This window comes from Zonotrichia albicollis, chromosome 21 (assembly GCF_047830755.1).
Source record: "Zonotrichia albicollis isolate bZonAlb1 chromosome 21, bZonAlb1.hap1, whole genome shotgun sequence".
NCBI classification, from domain to species: Eukaryota; Metazoa; Chordata; class Aves; order Passeriformes; family Passerellidae; genus Zonotrichia; species Zonotrichia albicollis.
This window is the reverse complement of record NC_133839.1, coordinates 8,744,061-8,763,685: the sequence shown is the minus strand read 5'-3', so window position 1 is coordinate 8,763,685 and position 19,625 is coordinate 8,744,061. Positions and strand designations below refer to the sequence as shown.

The 19,625-nt window shown below is 48.8% G+C and overlaps 1 protein-coding gene across 3 annotated transcripts; it reads right to left on the bottom strand.

Annotated features, from left to right (window-relative positions):
• Positions 1-626: 626 nt before the first annotated feature.
• On the bottom strand, positions 627-19,292 carry ADAMTS13 (ADAM metallopeptidase with thrombospondin type 1 motif 13). Of its 3 annotated transcripts, none has more exons than XM_014272103.3 (29): positions 19,153-19,292; positions 18,808-18,874; positions 17,739-18,022; positions 17,453-17,594; positions 16,975-17,114; positions 16,329-16,412; positions 16,127-16,251; positions 15,719-15,865; positions 15,244-15,378; positions 14,592-14,742; positions 13,878-13,982; positions 13,306-13,457; positions 13,139-13,202; positions 12,518-12,644; positions 12,055-12,203; positions 10,593-10,713; positions 9,943-10,023; positions 9,511-9,692; positions 8,997-9,132; positions 7,311-7,440; positions 6,462-6,651; positions 6,108-6,225; positions 5,673-5,802; positions 4,646-4,850; positions 3,875-4,172; positions 3,268-3,414; positions 2,626-2,802; positions 2,116-2,300; positions 627-1,846 (listed from the first exon to the last, which is right to left on the bottom strand). In XM_014272103.3, the coding sequence occupies exons 1-29, from the start codon at positions 19,216-19,218 to the stop codon at positions 1,688-1,690; spliced, it is 4,197 nt and encodes a 1,398-aa protein (XP_014127578.2). In that variant the 5' UTR covers positions 19,219-19,292; the 3' UTR covers positions 627-1,687. The 3 variants fall into 3 exon arrangements, with proteins under 3 accessions (XP_014127578.2, XP_026653309.2, XP_014127579.2); XM_026797508.2 differs by having other exon boundaries at positions 6,108-6,222; XM_014272104.3 differs by having other exon boundaries at positions 16,975-17,111.
• Positions 19,293-19,625: the final 333 nt, after the last annotated feature.

Here is a 19,625-nt window from a genome sequence, read left to right as displayed (position 1 = left end):
GGGAACTGAACGCTGTTGCAAAATCCTGCTTTCCAGATAAGGGGGTTGCACTCCCCCTTATCTGACTGGAATTAGGTTTTCTCCCTGAAAATGGGAGCAGAAGTAGCACTTTGCAAGCAGATGCCCCAGCTGACAAGCTGGTGGTGTCCAAATGGGACAGGGGAACACCCTGAACTCTCCTAAGTGAGGAAGGCAACAGCTGCATTTTGTGCAGATGAACGTGGAACACAAGCAGAGCCCAGCTCTGCACGGTCGATCTGGAACAACAAATAGCAGTGAGACTTGGGATCCAGGGCAGAGTGGGAAGACAGATCCCATCTGCTAAAAGGTTACAAAAAAGGGATTAAGGAAAGGATGTCTTTTCATTACCATCTCCTGTCAGACAGGAAATGAAGGCCCAGGGCCTGCATCACCCACGCACTGCAGAGGGATAGCTGAAGTATCCAGCTCCTCGAGGATCTCACTTCAGGAATCTATTTTCTGGCTCCTCCAGGAATGGAACGTAAATCTGGAGGCTGGCAAGCAAAAAACTCCAGGTTTAACCAGCAAAAAAACAGCTATTAATTAAGAAGAGTATTTGTGGTTGTAGAAGGATGTCAGAGAATCTAACTGAGAGAAAGCAGGAGCAGGGTTAAAACTGCCCAGGCAGAACCATTTATTGCATCCAGCATGAAGAGCAAGTGCAGATGTGTCCAGCCAGGCTCCAGGTGCAGAAAAGACACTTTAGGCAGTATATTGTGATTTTGAGAAGGATGACAGATTTGGACCAAAGCACAGCCCAATGTTCAAGATACTAAAAAAAAAAGGAAATAACCTAAAAAATTCATTTAAATGAAACTTGTGTATTTACCGCTGCTCTAAAATCCCTCTTCCTGCCACAGCTTGTCCATGCAGCCTCAACCACAGTTGTTGTCAAATGAAGATACAGATTGATAGCACAGCTACTGTTTTTACCTGGATAAGTCAGACCTGGCATCAAACCTGGCATTAATTATTTTATTTTCTCACAGAAAAGAAGAAGTGGTATCACTTTCAGATATGCAACAGCAGAACCACAGAAAGGGTGGCTGGGGAGGGACCTCAGGATGTCAATCCCACATAAAGCCAGCTGGCACCAGGGTTTGCCCAGCAGTGCCTCAGTTCAGCCAATTTCTGAAAACATTCAAGCTTTGAGTGACCTGTCCCAGGGTGGCACTGCCCACTCCACACATCTCCTTGTGCTGGCAGTTTATCCTCATACACAGCTCTGCCTTCTCTATTCCATTCCAGAACTTCACTGTGCCTCAGTTTTGAGGGGCATTTACACTGCAAGAGAGTGAGTTTAATGGCTAAAACATTCCTTGTGCTGTACAGAGGTTTATACCAGAACACCAAGAAATCAAAAGACTCTCCTAAAAGGTGCCACCACATTACAGAGGCAGGACCCTGCCAAACTCCAGTGCCCAAGTCACCTCCTGCAGACTTGTAAAGTGCATGAATGCCAACCAAATCAGACAGAAAATCCATATGAGGAAGATTTGCTAAATATTTGGGGGTTACATGTGTTTTGTATGATCTTAATCAAGACTGAGATCCCAAAGGAGTCAGCAGACATTGCTCCTACTCAACAGATGAGGAAGCAAGAAGATTAAATGTGTGCTGTGAGCAGGCAGCAGTGACCAACTGGGCTTTTCTCAAGGCAGTCCTTTTATTTAGGCTCAATAGCATGATATTCAGCCCAGAAATGGGTTCTGTGATCCTTAACATTCTCATGGAATTCAATTTCAGCTTGGCTTCCTGTTGACTGCCAGAGGAACTGCTGCTTCCCATGGAACACCACTGTCCTCATGGTGCTGACATCTCGGACCTGCAACAAGAAAAACCAAACCATTTTATCTCAGCAGGCTACACAAAAATACTGGAGACTTGCAGATTGGTCACTCAGGGAAAAGCTGCGCTACAAAGGTTAGAAGAAATACAGTAGAGATGAGAAATTTTCATTCCCATCAGAGATGGGAACACAACAGAGATCTGAGGCTCTGATTTGTGACTGAACTGTGCATCTGGGTGTAAATCTGTAATGGAGATGGGTTTGTCCCCACCCCAACGATCCCCCTGGGGTTCCTGCCTCCTCACCAGGATGTAGTTGAAGTGAGTCTGGTTGCCCTCAGTGCCCAGGTCAGTGCTGAGGGCGCGGATGGAGATGCGCTGCCGCGGCGCCACCGTGATGAACGTCCGGCACACCACGCCCTGCCCCTCAGCAGGAACCTGCACAGGATTCACTATTTCACCCTGGGGGCCAAACAGCTGCTGGTCACAGTCTGGCAGGGCAAAGGGACAAGAGAAAATGACTTAGAGAAGTATCCAGCACCTCCAAGGAAGAAATCATTTAAATTAAACACAAGCAGAACAGTTTCTTTAGGTATTTTCAGCTGGGGATCTTCAAGCATTAGCAAATAGCTGTGGGGGATTTGCTTTTAAACAAAGGGGCAGTCCACAATTAAAACTGATTCTAACACACCTCAAGAAGGGCATTGTTAGCTGCTAAAATGAAGCAAGGTTTCCATAGATTTCCATAAGCAACCACCATTCATGGAACTCTGTGGGCCTTAATCTAAAGCAAGAGCAAACCTTTCAGTACAGTACCTTGGTAATATTTTTTGGTTGCAGTTCTGCTGTTGTACTGCAGAATGACCCCGTTTCCTGGCAGCACAACTCGCTGTTTCACAATCAGTGTGTTGGTTCTGGAATTTATCAGTGACAGAGGGAGCTTCCTGCAGCCTGTCCGCCACATCATTCGCCCAGAAAACAGCAGGATCTCACCTGGAACGGATGAGCACAGGGCCTAGAAACACTTTTCTTTCAAGTAAAAGCCAAAGTCTCTCTTAGACAGGTCTGGAATCAAGTAATTTCTGCATCTTGTTTCTATCTTATCAAAATCTGTCATGAGAACAGGCCAGTTAACTAATCTAACTGCTGATTCCAGCTAGAGGGTACATTAGTTTTATAACAGGCCAAAACAAGCAGCTTCTTTAACCCCATAAGCTCCTTTCATCTCATATCTACCAACAAAACAGGTAAGAAACCACTGTGTGAGGGGAGGACAAGCAGCATCTTCACTTTGTTCCATCTGGCACCAACTTGGTGGTACAGAAAAACTCAGTAAAATGGTTTCAGAGATTACAGAGGCTCTGAGGCAGCCAGAGCTTCTCAAGGCACCAGAAAAGTGCAGCTTGAGATGCAGCTTTGCCAAAAGGCCAGGCTGGAGCCCAGAGCTGCAGGCAGTACCTGCAGTGCAGTTGAGGGAGCTCTCCAGGATGGTCACTGAGATCTCCTCCCTCAGGGGACGCCCGATGGCCACCGTGCAGTCCCTGCTCTCCACGCCTGTCATGTTGATGATGCCAGTGGCATTGAGAAACAGGTTTCCACAGACACCTGGACAGCAGAGACAGGCGAGAAACACACCCAGAAGGAAATACAAGAAAACAATTCCCTTTGTGGCACAATGAACAGATAAGGTCACATATTCTGGGTAAAGCATAGGAAGAGTCACAGAGTCACAGAATTGGAAGGGACCCACAAAAGGATCATCAAAATCCAACTCCTGGCCCTGCACAGGGCTACCCCAGGAATGACACCATGTGCCTGAGAATGCTGTTTAAACACTCCCTGAAGCCTTGAGCTGCTGTCCCACAGGCTCCCAAGCCAGAAGAGTTTTGGGAAGCACAGGGAAGCGAGTCACTGTTCCTAGCTCAGGTAACATGGACGTGCTGGAACAGCAGAGTTTCCCTCCCAGCCAGATGCATTCCCTCCCATGCTCCTGTCCCTGTCTGGCAGCAGGATCCCCACAGCCCAGCTGCACACAAGAAGCTCCTTTTGGCTGTGTCCTCCTCACCTCCACTGGGCTTTGTCTGCTCCCGGGGCCCAGCAGACAGAGGCACACCCAGGTCCTTGTGTCTGTGCTCTGGGGCAGCTGCAGCTGCTGGCAGCTGTGTGGCTGGTGTCACTGAAGGCAGCTGTGCCCCAGGGGACTGGGTCCCCCCCTGCTCAGGACAGGGCCCTGCAGAGCAGCCACGCACCACGATGGCCTTGGGGAAGTGCCGGCAGAAGAGGGGGTTCACAGGCTTGTGGGTCAGAGAGCTGAGGCAGAAATCCTGCCTGGTCTGAATGCCATTCCCACAGGATGTTGAACACTGCAGAAGAACAAACCCAAATTTTTATCTCTGTATTCCAGGTGGTCTTTGGAAATAAATGCATTGATAAGCTCATGCGTGATCTGGGGGGGTTCACTGATGCTCTTTTACCGTTTGCCCTGTCAGTGCTCTTGTTCCATCAGCTATAAGATGCCCCCCCTTCCAGGGGACCTTCCAAACTATATATTTAAATTGCAGAACCACTTCCTAAAAAATCCCAAAATATCTGCATTCCAGGAGAAAACATGCCAAAACCATTTCTAGGCTGCAGCCAAAACTTGAGCTGAGGAAGGTGGGAAGCAAACCTACGGCTGCTAAACACAGGGCAGTGGAAAGCATGGAAAACACCCCTGGAAACCATTTAGCATTTCTGTGGGAAGCCAAGAGACAAGGCAAAAGTTGTTATTTCTCCCCTGCAGCCTCCAGGGAAGGGAAGAGGTGGAAAATTTCTGCATGTGAAGGGGAGCAGGTACCTCTGACCACTCGCTGAAGCTCCACTCATAAGAGCACGTGCGGATGACGCAGGGGACACTGGTGAGGGGCTTCTCTGCCACAGGGCACAAATGTTCCTCCTGCAACACCTCCTGGCCATGCAGGGTCTGCACACAGGTGACCAGCTGCACTGCCAAGCCCAGCCCACAGCTGGAGGAGCAGGGCCCAGCTGGGGTTACCTTCCACCTGACAGGGCAGGGAGGACAAAAAGTGAGTTAGGGATGAATCCCCACCCTGTCTCTCACTGCAGAAAAGGCACTGCAGCTCCCTCACCCTTCCTCCTTCTTCATCCTCTGCCTCACATGGTCCATGGTGCTTGGAATGCAGCTTGGGGCAGGTTTGGAGTTGGATACAGAGGGCACTCCCATTTTGCCAGGAGCCCAGAGATTTCAAATGCACACTAAATCTTATTCTGCATCCATCACTGCCCTCCCCAGAGTGACACACACAGACTTAACTGCAGAAACAATCTTATCTCCTTCCAAAACACACACACCACTGAACTCTCAGATCAGGATCAGACCCAGAGGCCCTGGGAGTGGCATCCTGTAACAAAAGTTCCAGTAGCTTTCCAGTCCCACAGCAAATAGGGCAGGGCAAGCTCACCACAAATCCTAAGGAAAGTGCAATGCATTTCCTTCAGTTTTCAGAGCAGCTGTTCCAGATTCTGAGAATATTTAATTCTTGCTACTTTCCTTGATGTTCTGTGGAAATTGCACAGCTGGCAAATGTGTCACCACCTTGTGCAGCTGTAGATTTGCTCCTGCCTCCCCAGAGTAATAAGGGATGGAGAGGTTTTCAGTTTTTCTCTGAGGACTATACTGATTTCTGTCTGAGATGTACCAGGAAAGACTCTGAGTTTGCTGAGTATGGAGCAGTGCTACAGCTTTTGCAGCTGGCTGTGCTTCCAAAGAAGGGAAGAGCAGCCTGAACCCTTCCTTTGCCATGTCCCTGCAGACAGAGAGAGAAAGGAAAGACCCCTCACTGTCTCACTGTCTCCTGCTTTACCTTGGTGGGCAGGGGTTGAGCTCACAGATTTCCACCCTGCTCTCTGGCTTTGGCACTGGCTGACAGTTTTCCTCCTGGGTTTCTTCTTTGGTGTCAAAAGCCACACAAACATAATGCAGCTGAGTCTTACCTAGGAAGGGAAGCAATCTGACTGTGTGGTTTGGATGCAAGGGCTGAAAACAGGTCAGCAGTGTCACATCTGTGTGTACAAAACAAGCAAACTCTGCCCAAGCCATGGCACTCTCACTGCACTCATCCCCCCAGCTCTGAAACACAGTCAGACCACCCTCCAATTATTCTGTTCCAAAAAATCTGTGATCACAGCTACACTTGGAACTGTAGAGGGGGAAAGACCAGCAGGGCCCCGAGGTTCCCAGGCACTGAACTCACACCTACAGCCAAGCAACATTTCCCTGCAGCACAGAAAGGCCTCACCTCTACCACAGGAGACAGAACACTCCCCAGCTACAGGGCTCCAGACATACACAGTCTGATTTTCCAGCTGGACATGCCCAAGTGGCTCCAGAGGCTGAAGTAAGTGTGCATCTTCCTCCTCAGAATAGAGCAAAAAACAGCTGCCCTAAACAAACCACCACCAAACTGAAGGATCCAGCAGCACAATTAAAGAGGGATGGAGCTGTCAAAGTGACAGGATGAGCCTTTAACCGGGCACAGCAGTGGTGTAAACCACCCTCCAGGCTCCAGGAGTAAGCTGGTGGCTCTTAACTGGTGGATTAAAAGTGCAAAGCTCCCAGTGAGGTTCCTGCAAAGCCAAGCCAGCAAACTCACTTTGTCCCAGCCCAAAGGGCAGACATTGACCACACATGGCACAAGGGAGAGGGGTTTTTCCTCTGCTGGGCACAGGCTGTCATCCACCACAGTCTCCAGGCCATCATGGAACTGCACACAGGTCAGGTTCTGCTGGGCAACTCCAGTCCCACACACAGCAGAGCATTCATCTCTCTGAGACATCTTCCACCTAAATGGGAGGCAGCTGCATCACCCCATCTCCCATCTGCACCAGGGGGGTTTACTGTTCAAGACACTGCTTACAGAAATGGGTCATGCAGAGTATTCAGCTTCTCTGTTTCCAAAGCCTTGTCTGGATGTGACTGAGAGGACAATTTAAGTCCTTCCAAGGACTAAAAGCACCTAAGCTATAGGCTAGAGTTCACAGTGCAATCACTTTTTATTGAGCACTGAAAGGTCTCTGAGGGCAATGTCTGGGCACCCTTGCTCCTCCTTCCCAAATAATCAACACAAGGATCAACCCTCTTTGTTGGCACCATCTTGGAAAGGATGTGAGAGGCATTTCTTCTGGATATACCCTTAAATATCTTCATTTAGCAGATTACTGTAAAACACTGAAGGACTATTTCCCATTCCTTCAGCTGACATCTCAATTATCTCACAGAAAGGACCAAGAAAGACGAACATGGTCTGGGATCTGCTACCCCATTATAATTAGGAAAAAACAACTTCCTACTTCTCCTTTTTTTGTTTGTTTTGTTTTTTTGTGGTTTGTTGTTGTTGTGTTGTTTTGTTTTGGGCTTTTTGGCCTTGACAACACAAATACAGAGCCTGGGTTAAGTGGCAGAGCAAGGCAGGAATTGAGGAATTCCTCCCAGGAACACCAACCTGTAGAGGCATGGCTCCATGGCACAGGGCTTGTGCTCTGGGAGGGGCTGTGGCAGCTCCTGACACTTCTGATCCTCTGTCACTTCATTCTTGGTCTGATCAAAGCACACATGAGCCACTGGCTGCACCCCTGGGAAACAAAAGAAAAAGGAATTAAAGTTATAAGTGAGCAGCTCCCCTCTGTTATGGAAGGAAGATGCAGAGATTTTGCTTTACTTGATCACCTGGGTAAGAAAATGGGCTGTGTGGGAATTCAGACTTCCTTTAAACACACAAACTCATTCTTTGTGATATAACCTCCCTCAAGAGTTTTAAAGTGATTTTCCAAGGTGAGCACCCCAGCAGGGAGAAGTCTGATTGATAACCCACTGCCAAAATGCAAAGGTTGTTCTAAACTGGCTGCTTGAAAGAACAAAGATATCAATCATAAATTGGAATAAATTACTTCTAATGATCTGACTGATGAGGGACAGCAAAATAAGCTTGAGGAGGGAGCTGGTTTGAAATGCCATTGTGTAGAAGTGACCAGGTAACATCATCACACAGCCCTTGTGCTCAAACAGCACCAACCTCCCCAAATGCATCAGCAGCAGCCAAACCAGAGGCACTGGGAGAGAAACTGGAGATTTCCAGTGCCTGCAGCAGGCAAGGAATGAAATATTCATAAGCTACAGCTCTAGAGAAGATTTTTAACAATAATGAACATAAAAAGTCAAACTCAAAGAAATTACAAGCAAAGCTAAAAGGAGTCTCCTTTCAGTGAATGGGCTGCAAGGAGAGCCAGGCATTCCTGAATCTCAAGCACCATGACCCTGAGCACTAAATGCCCAGAATCCATCAGCAGCCTTATCTTTGCCCTACCCTCCTTGTTTTAAAATATTGACCATTGCTGAGGAGGGCCTGTGCATCACTTTCAGCTCTCAAGGTGCAATTTCAGCCCAGATTCCCAACTTCCTGTTATTTTAAGTTCCAAGTTTCTCATTCTTTTTTCTGTTTGTGGCTGCATTAGCTGGAGGCTCTGGAGCATTTTGAGCTCTTTACTTCAGGGTTTCAGCAATCACTTCACCTGGGGGATTTGCTGGAGGAAAGCTCTCCAGGCATAACTAGTTGGGTAGATTGACTTCCATAAATATTCATTAATGCATTTTCTAAATCCTTGTCACAGAAGTCTTGAGAGGCCTGACAGTGTCATCTGAATTATCTGGTAAACAAGATGTCAGGCCATCTATCAGAGTGAGCTGTTACAATCTGCATTATGATTCCTTCAGGGAGACAGAAAGGATTAGCCATGGCACAGGAATAGAATTCAAAGAAGGAAGTTTCATAATTAGCTCTGAGGCTTTAGTGAGACACCAGATACCCCTTTGGTCTCAGACTTCTGATGTTTAGCCAACTTCAAATTACAGTCTTCAGTAACTTTGAAAAATCTGAGAAAATTATTTAGTCTTAAAACCAAGAGTTCAGTTCAAACCTATTTAAAAATCCTCTTTGTGATCAAACATTTTCAGTATCATTTTGATGATTCAGCTCATTTGCTGATTAGTTAATTTAATTCAAAAGCCCCAGCACTTTTTCCTTTGGTTCAGTTGAACATTAGCAATCATTTCCAGCAATCTGCTTTGAAATTCAGTTTAGAGCAAAGGAGAAGTCTCCATTAAAAGTCAGGACTGAGTCCTGCTGCCTCACCTTCCCCACAGGTCACTGAACATGGGCCCTGCTGAGGAACCCACAGATAGCTCAGGCTCTCCTTGGGGACAAAGTAGCTGAAGGTGATGTCAGGGTTGGTGGCATTGCCATATTCTTTTGTGTACCTCCTGTAGACCTGGGGAAGGAAAAGCTGTGGTCAGTGCAGAAGAAAACTTGGATTTATTTCTTAGGATGGAGGAAGGAGAAGCCATCTCTCTTCTTTCCACCCAATCCTGAGCCTCACTGCAGTGCCTCAGTCCCACCCTGTGAGTTCTGGGCACTGAAGTGAATAAGCCAAGCAGAAGGTTTAACTCAGTGTGGTTTTCCCCACACAATCACCCCCAGTGCCAGCCCCCAGCCATTCCCAAGAGCAGCAATCCCATCACTCCTCAGTGAACACCATCTCCCCTGGCCTTGGACACCTGAATCCACCACACCTGGATTCTGCAGCAAAGCCACCCACACCAGGCCAGTTCTGACTGGGCCCCCTTCCAACTCTGCTGCTTTAATTCACCTGTATTTCAATTTCTTCCTGGGTTGGCCCATCCACATGGATTTCCTCCAGGCTTGGCAGGTTGTTCTGGGTGAGAAACACTCGGTATTTGATCTGTTTGTCCTCCAGAACTGATGGGTAGGTGACATTCAGCGAGATTTTTCCTTTTCCAGCCACCACGTACTCTCCTTTAACCTTCACAGCTGGAGAAGCCAGAGGAGCAGTGAGGTTATGAGACATGATGTGGTCACCAGGGTCCCCTGGTGCTGGCCAGGCCACTTGGTAGGAACCAGTTTGATCCAAGTTTGGCATCCCATGGACCATGGCTCCTACATCTTCCCACTGGAGAGCATCCCACAAGCAAAATGCAGCACCAAAAATTCCATTTCTTTGTTTGCACCAGCTCCTTTTAGCCCTGCCTGTATCCCCTCCTCTCCTTTTCATTCCACTCACCCAGGTGTGTGAAGAGAGGCTTCCTGTTGGTGACATGGACTGAGGTGGTGTTGTAGGGCAGGGACAGAAATGTCACATACTCTGGAAGGGTGGAAAGGAGAAAGATGTGGTCACCTTCCATCACTGAAGCTCTGTGGGAAAGGATGGGGCTTGCAGGTCAACTGCTAAATTCACCCTGGCCCTGCTCCTTGCCTTGAACACAGAGATGGTGACACAGCAAACACAGCTGAGCTGCACCCTGTGTCCTCTTCTCACATTTCTTTGGTTCTTTTTAGGTTCTCTGCTAAGATCTCTACATGAGACTGCAAGAGCCAGACCAGTTCCCAAATTTAACAAATCAGGAAGCAAGGACAACACTCTCAGGACATGGTGGGATTGGTGGGCAGGGCCAGGAGCTGGACCCAATGATCCTTGTGGATCCCTTGGGATATTTGTGATTCTGTGATCTGATATCACCCCCAGCTCCCAACAATTTATGGGACTTCCCAAACAGTTACATTTCTGAACCACATCCAGACAATTATGACCAAAAAAGGCATTCTGCCCACCTCCCAAAATCCATCTCCATACCCTCCATAAAATAAAACCAAGAAGAAGCAGAAGGGAGAAGATTTGGGGCACTGACTGCACTGAGGGGGAGGATTACACACCTTTAGCTTTCCCTTCTGTGTAGGATCCACTCACTTGGGTGCAGGTGGAGTTGTCACCCCCACAGACCTTGCAGGAATCCATGGCCTTCCTGGAGCCCATCTGGCCATCACATCCAAATGCCTGAGCAGAGGGGAGAGTCTGTCAGCCTGGCCTGTGCTGAGAAAACAAGTAAGCAAAAGCAACATTCCTGAGCTCCTGAAACTGCCCTTTCCATCTGGAATCTGGATTTAGGAACACAATAAAGGAAAAGATGTGTTTGGACCTAGAGATGCCACTGGGCAGCATGTGCAAAGCCAGGGACTGGGAGGTCTTAGCTGAGAGCACAACTCTCAGAAACGGTGACATTTTCTTTCCCATAAGAAGCAGCTCAAAAAGTCTCTCCTGTGACCTAAACCCAAAACTCTGTGCTCTCTTCTATGAACTCTTTCTGGAGGGAGAGAGGAAGGGAAGGAAAAACAAAAGCCCAAGAGGACAGTAAACATGAATGGCAGGTTCTAAAGGAATCTTCAGCTCCCCAGACTCCACAGCCAAACCCAGCTCACATCACTCCAGTCCCACGGAACTCAGAAGAGAGATTCTATCCCCATTCCCACGAACAAGACTAATTCACACAAAGCTACAGGAGGATCTCAGCAGGCTTAACAGCAAAACATGTGCAACTGCTGAATTTATGCTGCAGCCACTGATCCCAGGCTTTGGAAGCTGCCATAACATGCATATTTATCACTGCTGCCAATGAAAGAGCCAAAATCAGAACAGGTTGTGCCTACACCCTCTGCTGTTCATGGGGGGAAACACTTCACAAAACATGATGAGCACGAGGATAATGAGAAAAACATAAAATTTACAAGGAGTATTCTGGGAATGTAAAGAAACAACAGAAAACATCCAGCCGGGTCAGCAGTGAGCAGTTCCTAAAATGCAGACAGCGCGGGGGAGTTGGATCCAAGGTCATCAGGAAAGAATGCCTTCCTCAGGTCCAACCCAGGGAAAAACTCCAGAAATCAGACTGCAGTTTTGATCAGCAATACTCCAAAAATCAATCTGTTGACCTGTGATGCCCAGGCTTTGCTCCTTATCTTGCCACTGACTCAGTGATTCAAATAATGGAATTTCCCTCCAAGACAGTCAGCGTTTTATGGGGCTAATTACAGCAGGCAAGCTGAGCAGCTAATGATGTCTCCTCCACCAACACATAAACCAATTGCTTCTTGGATTAGGGATGAACAGCCCTGTGTGTTTACTGCATAATTAGCTGAATGTCTTATCTAGAGGGCATTGGATGCACAGACAGAACAGGAGATTTTTGGACTCCATCCAACACAGCAAGAACAAAACTCTCCTCTGAGAAGAGCTCACTCTGTTGTTTGGGACACTGTGGTTTTTCCTAGCACGATTTCCCCTGGTTCCTGTGGTGCAGATCACCTGTCAGGGACTCACCTGGACTCCCCAGTCACTTACTCTGCATCTCCCCATGACACACAGATGGAGATCCCCGTGGTGCTCTGTGTCATCCTGCTCACACCTGGTTCCATCCAGGAAATTGTCCCCGCGGCTCACCATGAACTCCTTGCCCACAGCCCTGCACATGTGCTTGCAGAGCAGGTCCCCTGGAGCAGGCAGGCACAAGGAAGGAGTTATTCTTTCAGGAAGGCATGTGACTGCTCACCAAGCAATGGGAAAAAACCCAGAGAAGTTGTGGATTCCCATCCCTGGAAGTGTCCCAGGCCAGGCTGGATGGGGTTTGGAGCAACCTGGGAGAGTGGAAGGTTTTAAGGTCCCTCCCAACCCACACCATTCTGGAATTCTATGATCTCTCAGAAAGCACCCAGGTTTTATGTGAAAACTAAAACTCTCAGTGAAACTTTTCATTCCAAAGCACAGAAGTCCATGAGCACAAACTGAGGTTCTGGACATTCCTTACCCTTGGCAAAGCCAACAGCAGAGGTCCAGGTATAAAAGGATGGTGTTTCTACATCAAGGTACAGTGGCTTTAAATTTGTTGCTGCACATTGTTCAGCCATGAAGTCCTGCTGGGTGATCAGACAGGCCTGGATCCCAGAGAGATAATTGTGTAAGGGAAGGAAGTGACTGAGCACTGACATTTAACCCTCTAGCTAAAGGCAAAATGCAGCGCCTGGTGATTGAAACACCCAAACAACTGCAAAGAAAGAAAACCACTTTAAAGAAAGGCTGCAGGATATGCAGAGAATTGTGCTTGGAAGCTGATATCTTTGCAACTTATACAAAATAAATAGATAAGGAAAACAGGAACAATACAAGAAAGCCCATCTGAAGAAAACCATCATTGTGAGTCACCATTTTCTCAGCATCTGTCCTGCTATGGGGCATAGAGAAAATGCTTCATTAGATGTGAACAATGCTATTAAATAATCCTGCTGCCTTCCATGGCACAAATACCTCTCCTGCTGTACACCAGATCTTTACCAGAGCACTCAGCTGTGGGAAGGACAGTCACAAAACACCCATCCCTCAAAGGGCTCAACAGTGAGACACAAGTTCAGACGCTGCTGAGCTCCATTACCTGTGTGTTGCACATCTCTGCTTGCACGCTGGCACCGTGGCACTCCTGGCCCCCAAAAGCAGGCCTGGAAATGACAGAATTCCTCAACAGAGGCAGCAAGCAAGAGGAAAATAAAGAGGAAGACTCAGCCTTGAGGCCCTGAGCACAGATAGGTACCCACATCTCACCTGGGGTTGTTACAGAAGCGCTGCCTCAGCACCACCCCCCCGCCGCAGCTGCGGGAGCAGGGGGACAGGGGGCTCCAGGCAGACCAGTGCCCATGGACCACAGCCATGGGGTTCAGTTCCTCCAGAGAGCTGCACTGACCCTTGGAGCACCACTAGGAGCAAGAACACACACAACTGGCAGCAGTGAACACGGCAGGGCTGGGATCTAAAAGGCTGGCACAAGTCCCTGTCTTTGGCAGGCCAGTAACAGAGTCCCAAGGTGAATGAGGCACCTTCTGACAAGGGGCTGAAGAGTCCCCTTCCTAATTGGGTCTAACATCAGGCTGGGGTCAAAGCAAAGAGCACACCAGTAGAAGGAAGGCACAGATATCAGGCTATAGAACTGCAAAGCAGCTCCAGAGATAAACACAAGGTGGAGAGACCAAGATCAGGACACAATGGTACCAGTTTAGGTCTGGTTTCAGTTCCCTGGCCAAGGGGCAGTGAGTGCCAGGTACCTTCCAGACACTGACAGAGCTTTGCTGTCTGAGCCCCACAGCCCCCACACCCAGTCCTGGTGGGAGCCTCCTTACCTTGTTGATCCCACACTCAGTCCCATCTAGAAGGGGCACCAGAAGCCGAGTACAGCTGGATTTGTCTGCTGGATGTACATGGCATGAGAGAACTTTACAGATGTCCTGGTGTGACAAGAAAATCAGGGAGTTCAGGGAGTCAGGCTCAACAACACAGTCCCAAAAGTCTAGAGAGGGCATGTCCCAGGTTTTCTCCCAGACACCCAACAATGCAAGTTCCTTCATTTTTCCTGCTGTGGGCAAGTCAAAAGATCCTCACTGTAGTGATCACCAGCTGTAATGCTGGAATATGATCAACTGAAGCAATTAAAGTTTCACCCACCTTAGTGTTTTCTCATTAACGAAACATGTCCAGATGGCAGCTATTAAACACACTGTGCTTCCCAGACAAAGGGATTTGGGCCATGGCAGGAAAGCTGGAGGAATCCAGTGAACAGAAATTCCCCAAGGCAAGACCCTGAGTGTGTGCACCCAGCACTGCCAGCTGTGCACACCAGCACCAAACAGCAAACTTTACAGGAGATGTATGTGGAGGAAGGAGGTGATGAAGAGAAGGGAAACATTTTGAAAGCTTTGCCAAGAAATCTGTGAAAAGGTGCAGAAAAGCACCTTCAATCCCTTCAGAATAAAAATGCTGCCAGCCAGCTCTCCCAGATTTTCGCTCCTGAACATTTCCCAGCTGCCCTTAGCAAGACAAACAAACTTTCTACCTACAACATTGGTGTCAGCAAAGGTGCAAGCTGTGGCCACACTCCCAAAGGCAATTTTACACTGCTCATCTGCTCCGTAGTACAAGCCAGGCTTCCACCCCGGGATGCTGCCGTCCATGGCCGGCAGGTCATTCAAGCAGCTTGTTTGGCCTGTACTGATAGAAACATGAGGAATAACACTTTCCCAGCTGTGGGTAGTGAGGACAAGGACATGTTTGCAGACTTGTGCTGAGTTTCACTCTGGGAGTTGGCTGCTGCTTTCCCAGACAACACATGCTCGCTGTGGGCTGGGATGGATTTAGTTGCAGCAGCTGCCTGGAGATGCTCACAGTTCCCTGCTGCTGGAGTTTTATCCCATTCCTGTCCTGCACCCAGCCAGCACAGCCTGCAGTGCCTGGATGCTCTGATGTTGTAAATAAAATGTGCAGGCTGAGCCAGTGTCTGAGAAATCCAACCCAACCCAGGCACGTCAGGCACCAACCAAAGCCACTTCTAGCGACGTGAAGCAAAAACTGGGTTTAACCTCAGCAACAAGTGCTAAGAAAGAAACAAACCCCAAGCTTTTCACTGCTCCTCATTTTTCAATTAACTTTTTTATTCTTTGAGTTTTTCTCTCCTAAGCTCCCAGCATAGGGAGAACTCAACCATTCCCTTACCTGACAAGGGCCAGGAACTGCTCCCGGCTGCAGGGAGACCAGGTGAGGTCGATGCTGTTGTGGTTTCCTGCTGAGCCCATGATGTAGCCACTGCTGCTGCACAGATTCCCCTCTCCATCGTGGGCAATGCCAAGGCTGGAACAGAAGCAGCACAGAGCCCTGAGAAGAGGAAATCCAGAGGCTGGAGCCTCCCTTCTCTAAGCAAGCACTGAGCTCCCTCTGCAGCCCTTCCTTCTCCTGTTGTCACAAAGGGTTTCTCTCCTCTTTGCAGCTTCTAATTGTCACAGGACATGCAGGAATGCAAGAAATGCAAGGAACTCTTTCCAAAATAATCCAGAATGATGACCAAAAGGGTTAGAATAATCTATGGGAAACTCCCTTTTATGTCAAGGGGTCCTTTTGCTTCTTTCCTAAACTGGAGGATGTTTTTACCTGAATAAAACCTGCTGGGCTGCTCTGGCAGTTTCCCACTGACCTGTGCCCAATCTCATGGGCTATGGTGACTCCAAGGTCAAAGCCAGTGTCCTGGGTAATGACACAGCTCCAGAAGGAGGAGCAGACTCCCCCTAACTGAGTCACCCCACGAAGCTCCTTGTTCCCATCAGGCAACTCCAGGTCAAACCTAAAGGAAGGGAGACATAAAGAGGAAAGAGCAAAGAACCCCCACAGCTAAAAAAGCCAGGTCTAGACATTCAGCTAAATTTATCTGAGCTTTCCTAGTCTAGCTTTGCCAGCCATTTAACATTTCTTTTGACACCAGTGCCCACTGCTCAAATGTTATGATGATTCCACATTAAAAAAGCCAAACATCCTCAGAAAGCAGAAGTGAATAAAACAACCTAATCCTATTTCCCAGTCCCTCCCAGGGCAGGGAGCTCAGCACCTGGTGATGTAGAGGACAATGTCAGCATGCTGGGGGTCAGAGTCGTTCTGGGGGTTCACCTTCTTGCTCCACTCACAGACACTGATGAGGGAGGAGGTGATGTTGGTGGTGATGTTCACCTCTGCCTGGAGGGAAGGCACACGTTGGCACATTCCAAACAGCCTGGAGCTTGGGCAAGCCTCAAACACAGCCCTCCCCTTACCTCTGGCTCTCTCAAAACCAGCATTTGCATGAGGTGAACTCTGAAATGAGCCCCCAGTGAGGCATCTCTGAGCAGCTCTGCTCCCTGAGAAGAGACAGAAAGGATTCAATAAACAGGGGGCCTTGGGGAGTCCCACTCCCTGCTCCCAAAAACTGGGCTGCACTCACTACAACACTAACATATGCATTACAAATGTGAATAAATCTGTCAAGAGATAAGAAGTGGTTGGATTTGTCAGACATTCTGAAGCAGAGAGAAGAATCTGCATGAAAAGTCTCATAGGGTAGAGTGAATGCTAAAGACTTTTCTGCAGTACACACTGAGAAAAATTCTTAATAATAGCAAAAAGAGACATGAAAATTCTGCAACAGAAATAAAAGTGAAGTATAAAATACAAAATGGATTCAGTGGATTTAGCTCAATCCCAGGGTGAGAAAACTCTTTACCTGTGTTGCAACATTAGTAATGAAATTAAGAGCTACATTTTCTATGTGGGTTTTAAACCCTCTAAGGTTTCCTTTTACTCCTTGTACAAGGGAATTTGGGGGATTTCATGCCCAGGGAAGCACAGGGGAATGCCCTGCACACATCAGTTCTGCACCAGGGACAGTTGACCCCAACCACCCTGGGGAACAGAGGCACTCACAATGTTCAGGTTGGCCAGGATGTAACGTTCTGTGTCCTCTTTGTGGTACAAGTAAACATCTGACCCTGCCACCACCATCAGCTCCAGATGTTTGACAGCTGCCTCAGCCCTCTTGTGCAGGCGAGGAGGAGCCCACCCTGCTGGACAGCACAGAGGGACACCAGGAGGTTCAAATGCACCATAAAGGTCCTACAGATCCACTCCCTCTCCCCCAAGGATGCAATAACTCAGCTGCAAGTCCACTTTTCTAGGGGTTTGCTCAGCTTCCCCACTTCTGGTGGTGTCTTTCAGCTGCCAGCAGCTTTAGCAACACGCCTGTGCCCTCAAAATAACAACCAGGCACCTCAGACACACTGGGCACACCTCGGTGAGGTGAAGAACCTTTTCAGGTCTATTTCTGTATTTGTAAACACCAATTTTCCCTCTGAGCTCATGGAAGCAATGCTCCAGGAGACAGCTTTTCCAGCAGGGCTGTTACCTCTGGCTGGCTTTGCCTCTCTTGCAGCACTTTTGAAGAGGATGTGGGGGCTGGAGAAGCCGAGGTCCTTCAGCAGAGCCACATCTTTGCTCCTGACTGGCCTGATGTGAATCTTCTCCTCACCCACAGTGACCACTCCTTGCTGAAGCAGATAAAATTCCACCTCTGAGTTACTCCTAAGATATTTGCTATCCATGGGGATGGCAGGGATTTATTCAGCGGGTGGTTCACACATGCTTGGTGCACGAAGCTGCCACCTCCAGAGGCTGTTCCTGCTCATACTCACCAGCTGCCCTTCACAGAAAGTGACTCTGCTGCTGGCCCCAGGAGGATGCAGGGCTTTCCCACCTGCAAAGCAGCTCCCTGGGAATCTCCTCAGTAAAACCAAGGAAGAGTTCACCACCTGGCTGCTCACAAAGGAGGAGGAAAGGAGGGCATGGTCCTCTAGGAATTCAAAGGCATAGAGCTGCCCCCAGGCCTGGATGGAGCAGTGCTGGACCCGACAGGGCCTCAGCCCAAAATGTTCTTCTTGACAAGGGCAAGCTGGCTCAGCCACAACAAACTCAGGTACTGAAAGAAATGAAACAAAACCAGAACAAGGGGAGCAGTTATGAGGAAGGTTGATACACAAAATCCCAGTGTAAGGTCTATTTCCCCAGGAAAAATACCCTAAAAATGACAACTGTGGCCTCTTGGGCTCATGGTGCCAACAGCCAGAGAATTTCTGTGCTTTTGTGTATTCCAAAGTGAGGATAATCTGACTGGGAACACACAACAAAAACTGGCACCGAATTTATTGGAGCTTTTGCTGTCTCAATAAGGAGAACAGTTCATCTAAAAAAGGCTGAGACAGTTTTGTTCCTGCAGATTTTAACTGTTACTGAGTGGGAATTATCATAATGCAAAGACACTGGGATGAGCACTAGGTGAACTCACAAGGAAACAACATCCTTCCTTCAGGGATTTGAGACTTCAAAACATCTTTATTCTGAACTATCATCAATCCAGAACCAGAATTCAAATTTGTTTGTGCATTTATTAAAGATAATCATAACAATTAACAAGTATTTAAGATTACCCTTAGTCTAAAGCTTTTGTCAGAAGAAAAACACCAATACAGAGAATGGGGGCTGAGCAGAAATGTGCAAAGAGGTTGAGCAGATGTGAAGCTCTGACACATCTCTCCATCCACTCACACTGAAACCCAGACTGTCTCACTTGCACTGGGACTCAGAAACACCAAAAGCTGGTAATTTCAGGGGGTGTTAATCAGAGTTTTCTGCACTGCCAGCCACACAGGGTAAAACCCTATGGCCAGATGTGTTCTAAGCCGAGGGACACTGAGCCCTGCATACCATCAGCCACTGAGCTGCTTCCAAAGTAAGACACAACATCTCCCGCATCCAGAGCGCCCAGGAATTTCTGCAAGAGGAAGAAGAAGAGCAAAAACAAATGGACACGAAGCTCTCCCTTCGCTGGAAGGAACGCCAGCAAACAGCTCAGCAGCCCCGGTGCCAAACCCTCATGGCTGAGCAGGGGCTGCACAAAGGAGGGAACAGCTTTATCTTCGTGATTAGCGAGCTCGGACAGAGTTTGGCTTAGAACCGCGTCGTCTCCTCTTCTTTTTCTTTACTTTTTTTTTAGCTTTTCTTAGAAGGCGGGCAGCGTTCCTGGAAGGGCCGTTGCGAGGTCAGACTCACCTCAGGGAGCCAGCACAGCCCCAGCGGGAGCACGGCGAGCGCCCGCAGCGCCAAGCTGACGGCCATGCCGGACAAACCGAGCTCTCCCAGCCGAGCACCGAGAGCTTTCGGCCCGGGGCCTCACGTGGAGCGGAAGGGAAGAGCAGAAAGAGCAGAAGCAGCGCTTGTTTGAGCAAACAGTCCCTGAGCAAACACGCTCAGAGCGGGCCCGCGGGGGACGCGGCCACGCCGGCCGCCCTTGCGCAATGACCGCGGCTTCTCCGGATTGTGCGCCAGCCCCGGCGGGCCGAGGGGCGGCTCGGGGGCCGTGTGGCCCTGGGGACACACCCGTGTGGGGTGGGGGTCACCCCACGACCCCAGCCCCGGAACCACGGAACCGCCTCCCCATCCAGCCCGGAACCCAAGCGCGGGCCGGCGTTCCCCGGCGGGGCGGTGCGGCGCTGTGCCGCTCCCCCTGCGGTAGCGCCGGCCGG

Coding starts and splice junctions, on each gene's coding strand:
- ADAMTS13 (XM_014272103.3), bottom strand. CDS start 19,218: ATGGCCGTCAGCTTGGCGCTGCGGGCGCTCGCCGTGCTCCCGCTGGGG. Junction 10,024..10,592: donor CACAGAAGGGAAAGCTAAAG/GTGTGTAATCCT, acceptor CCACCCTTCCAG/AGTATGTGACATTTCTGTCC. Junction 7,441..8,996: donor TTCAGTGACCTGTGGGGAAG/GTGAGGCAGCAG, acceptor TTTGTTTCCCAG/GGGTGCAGCCAGTGGCTCAT.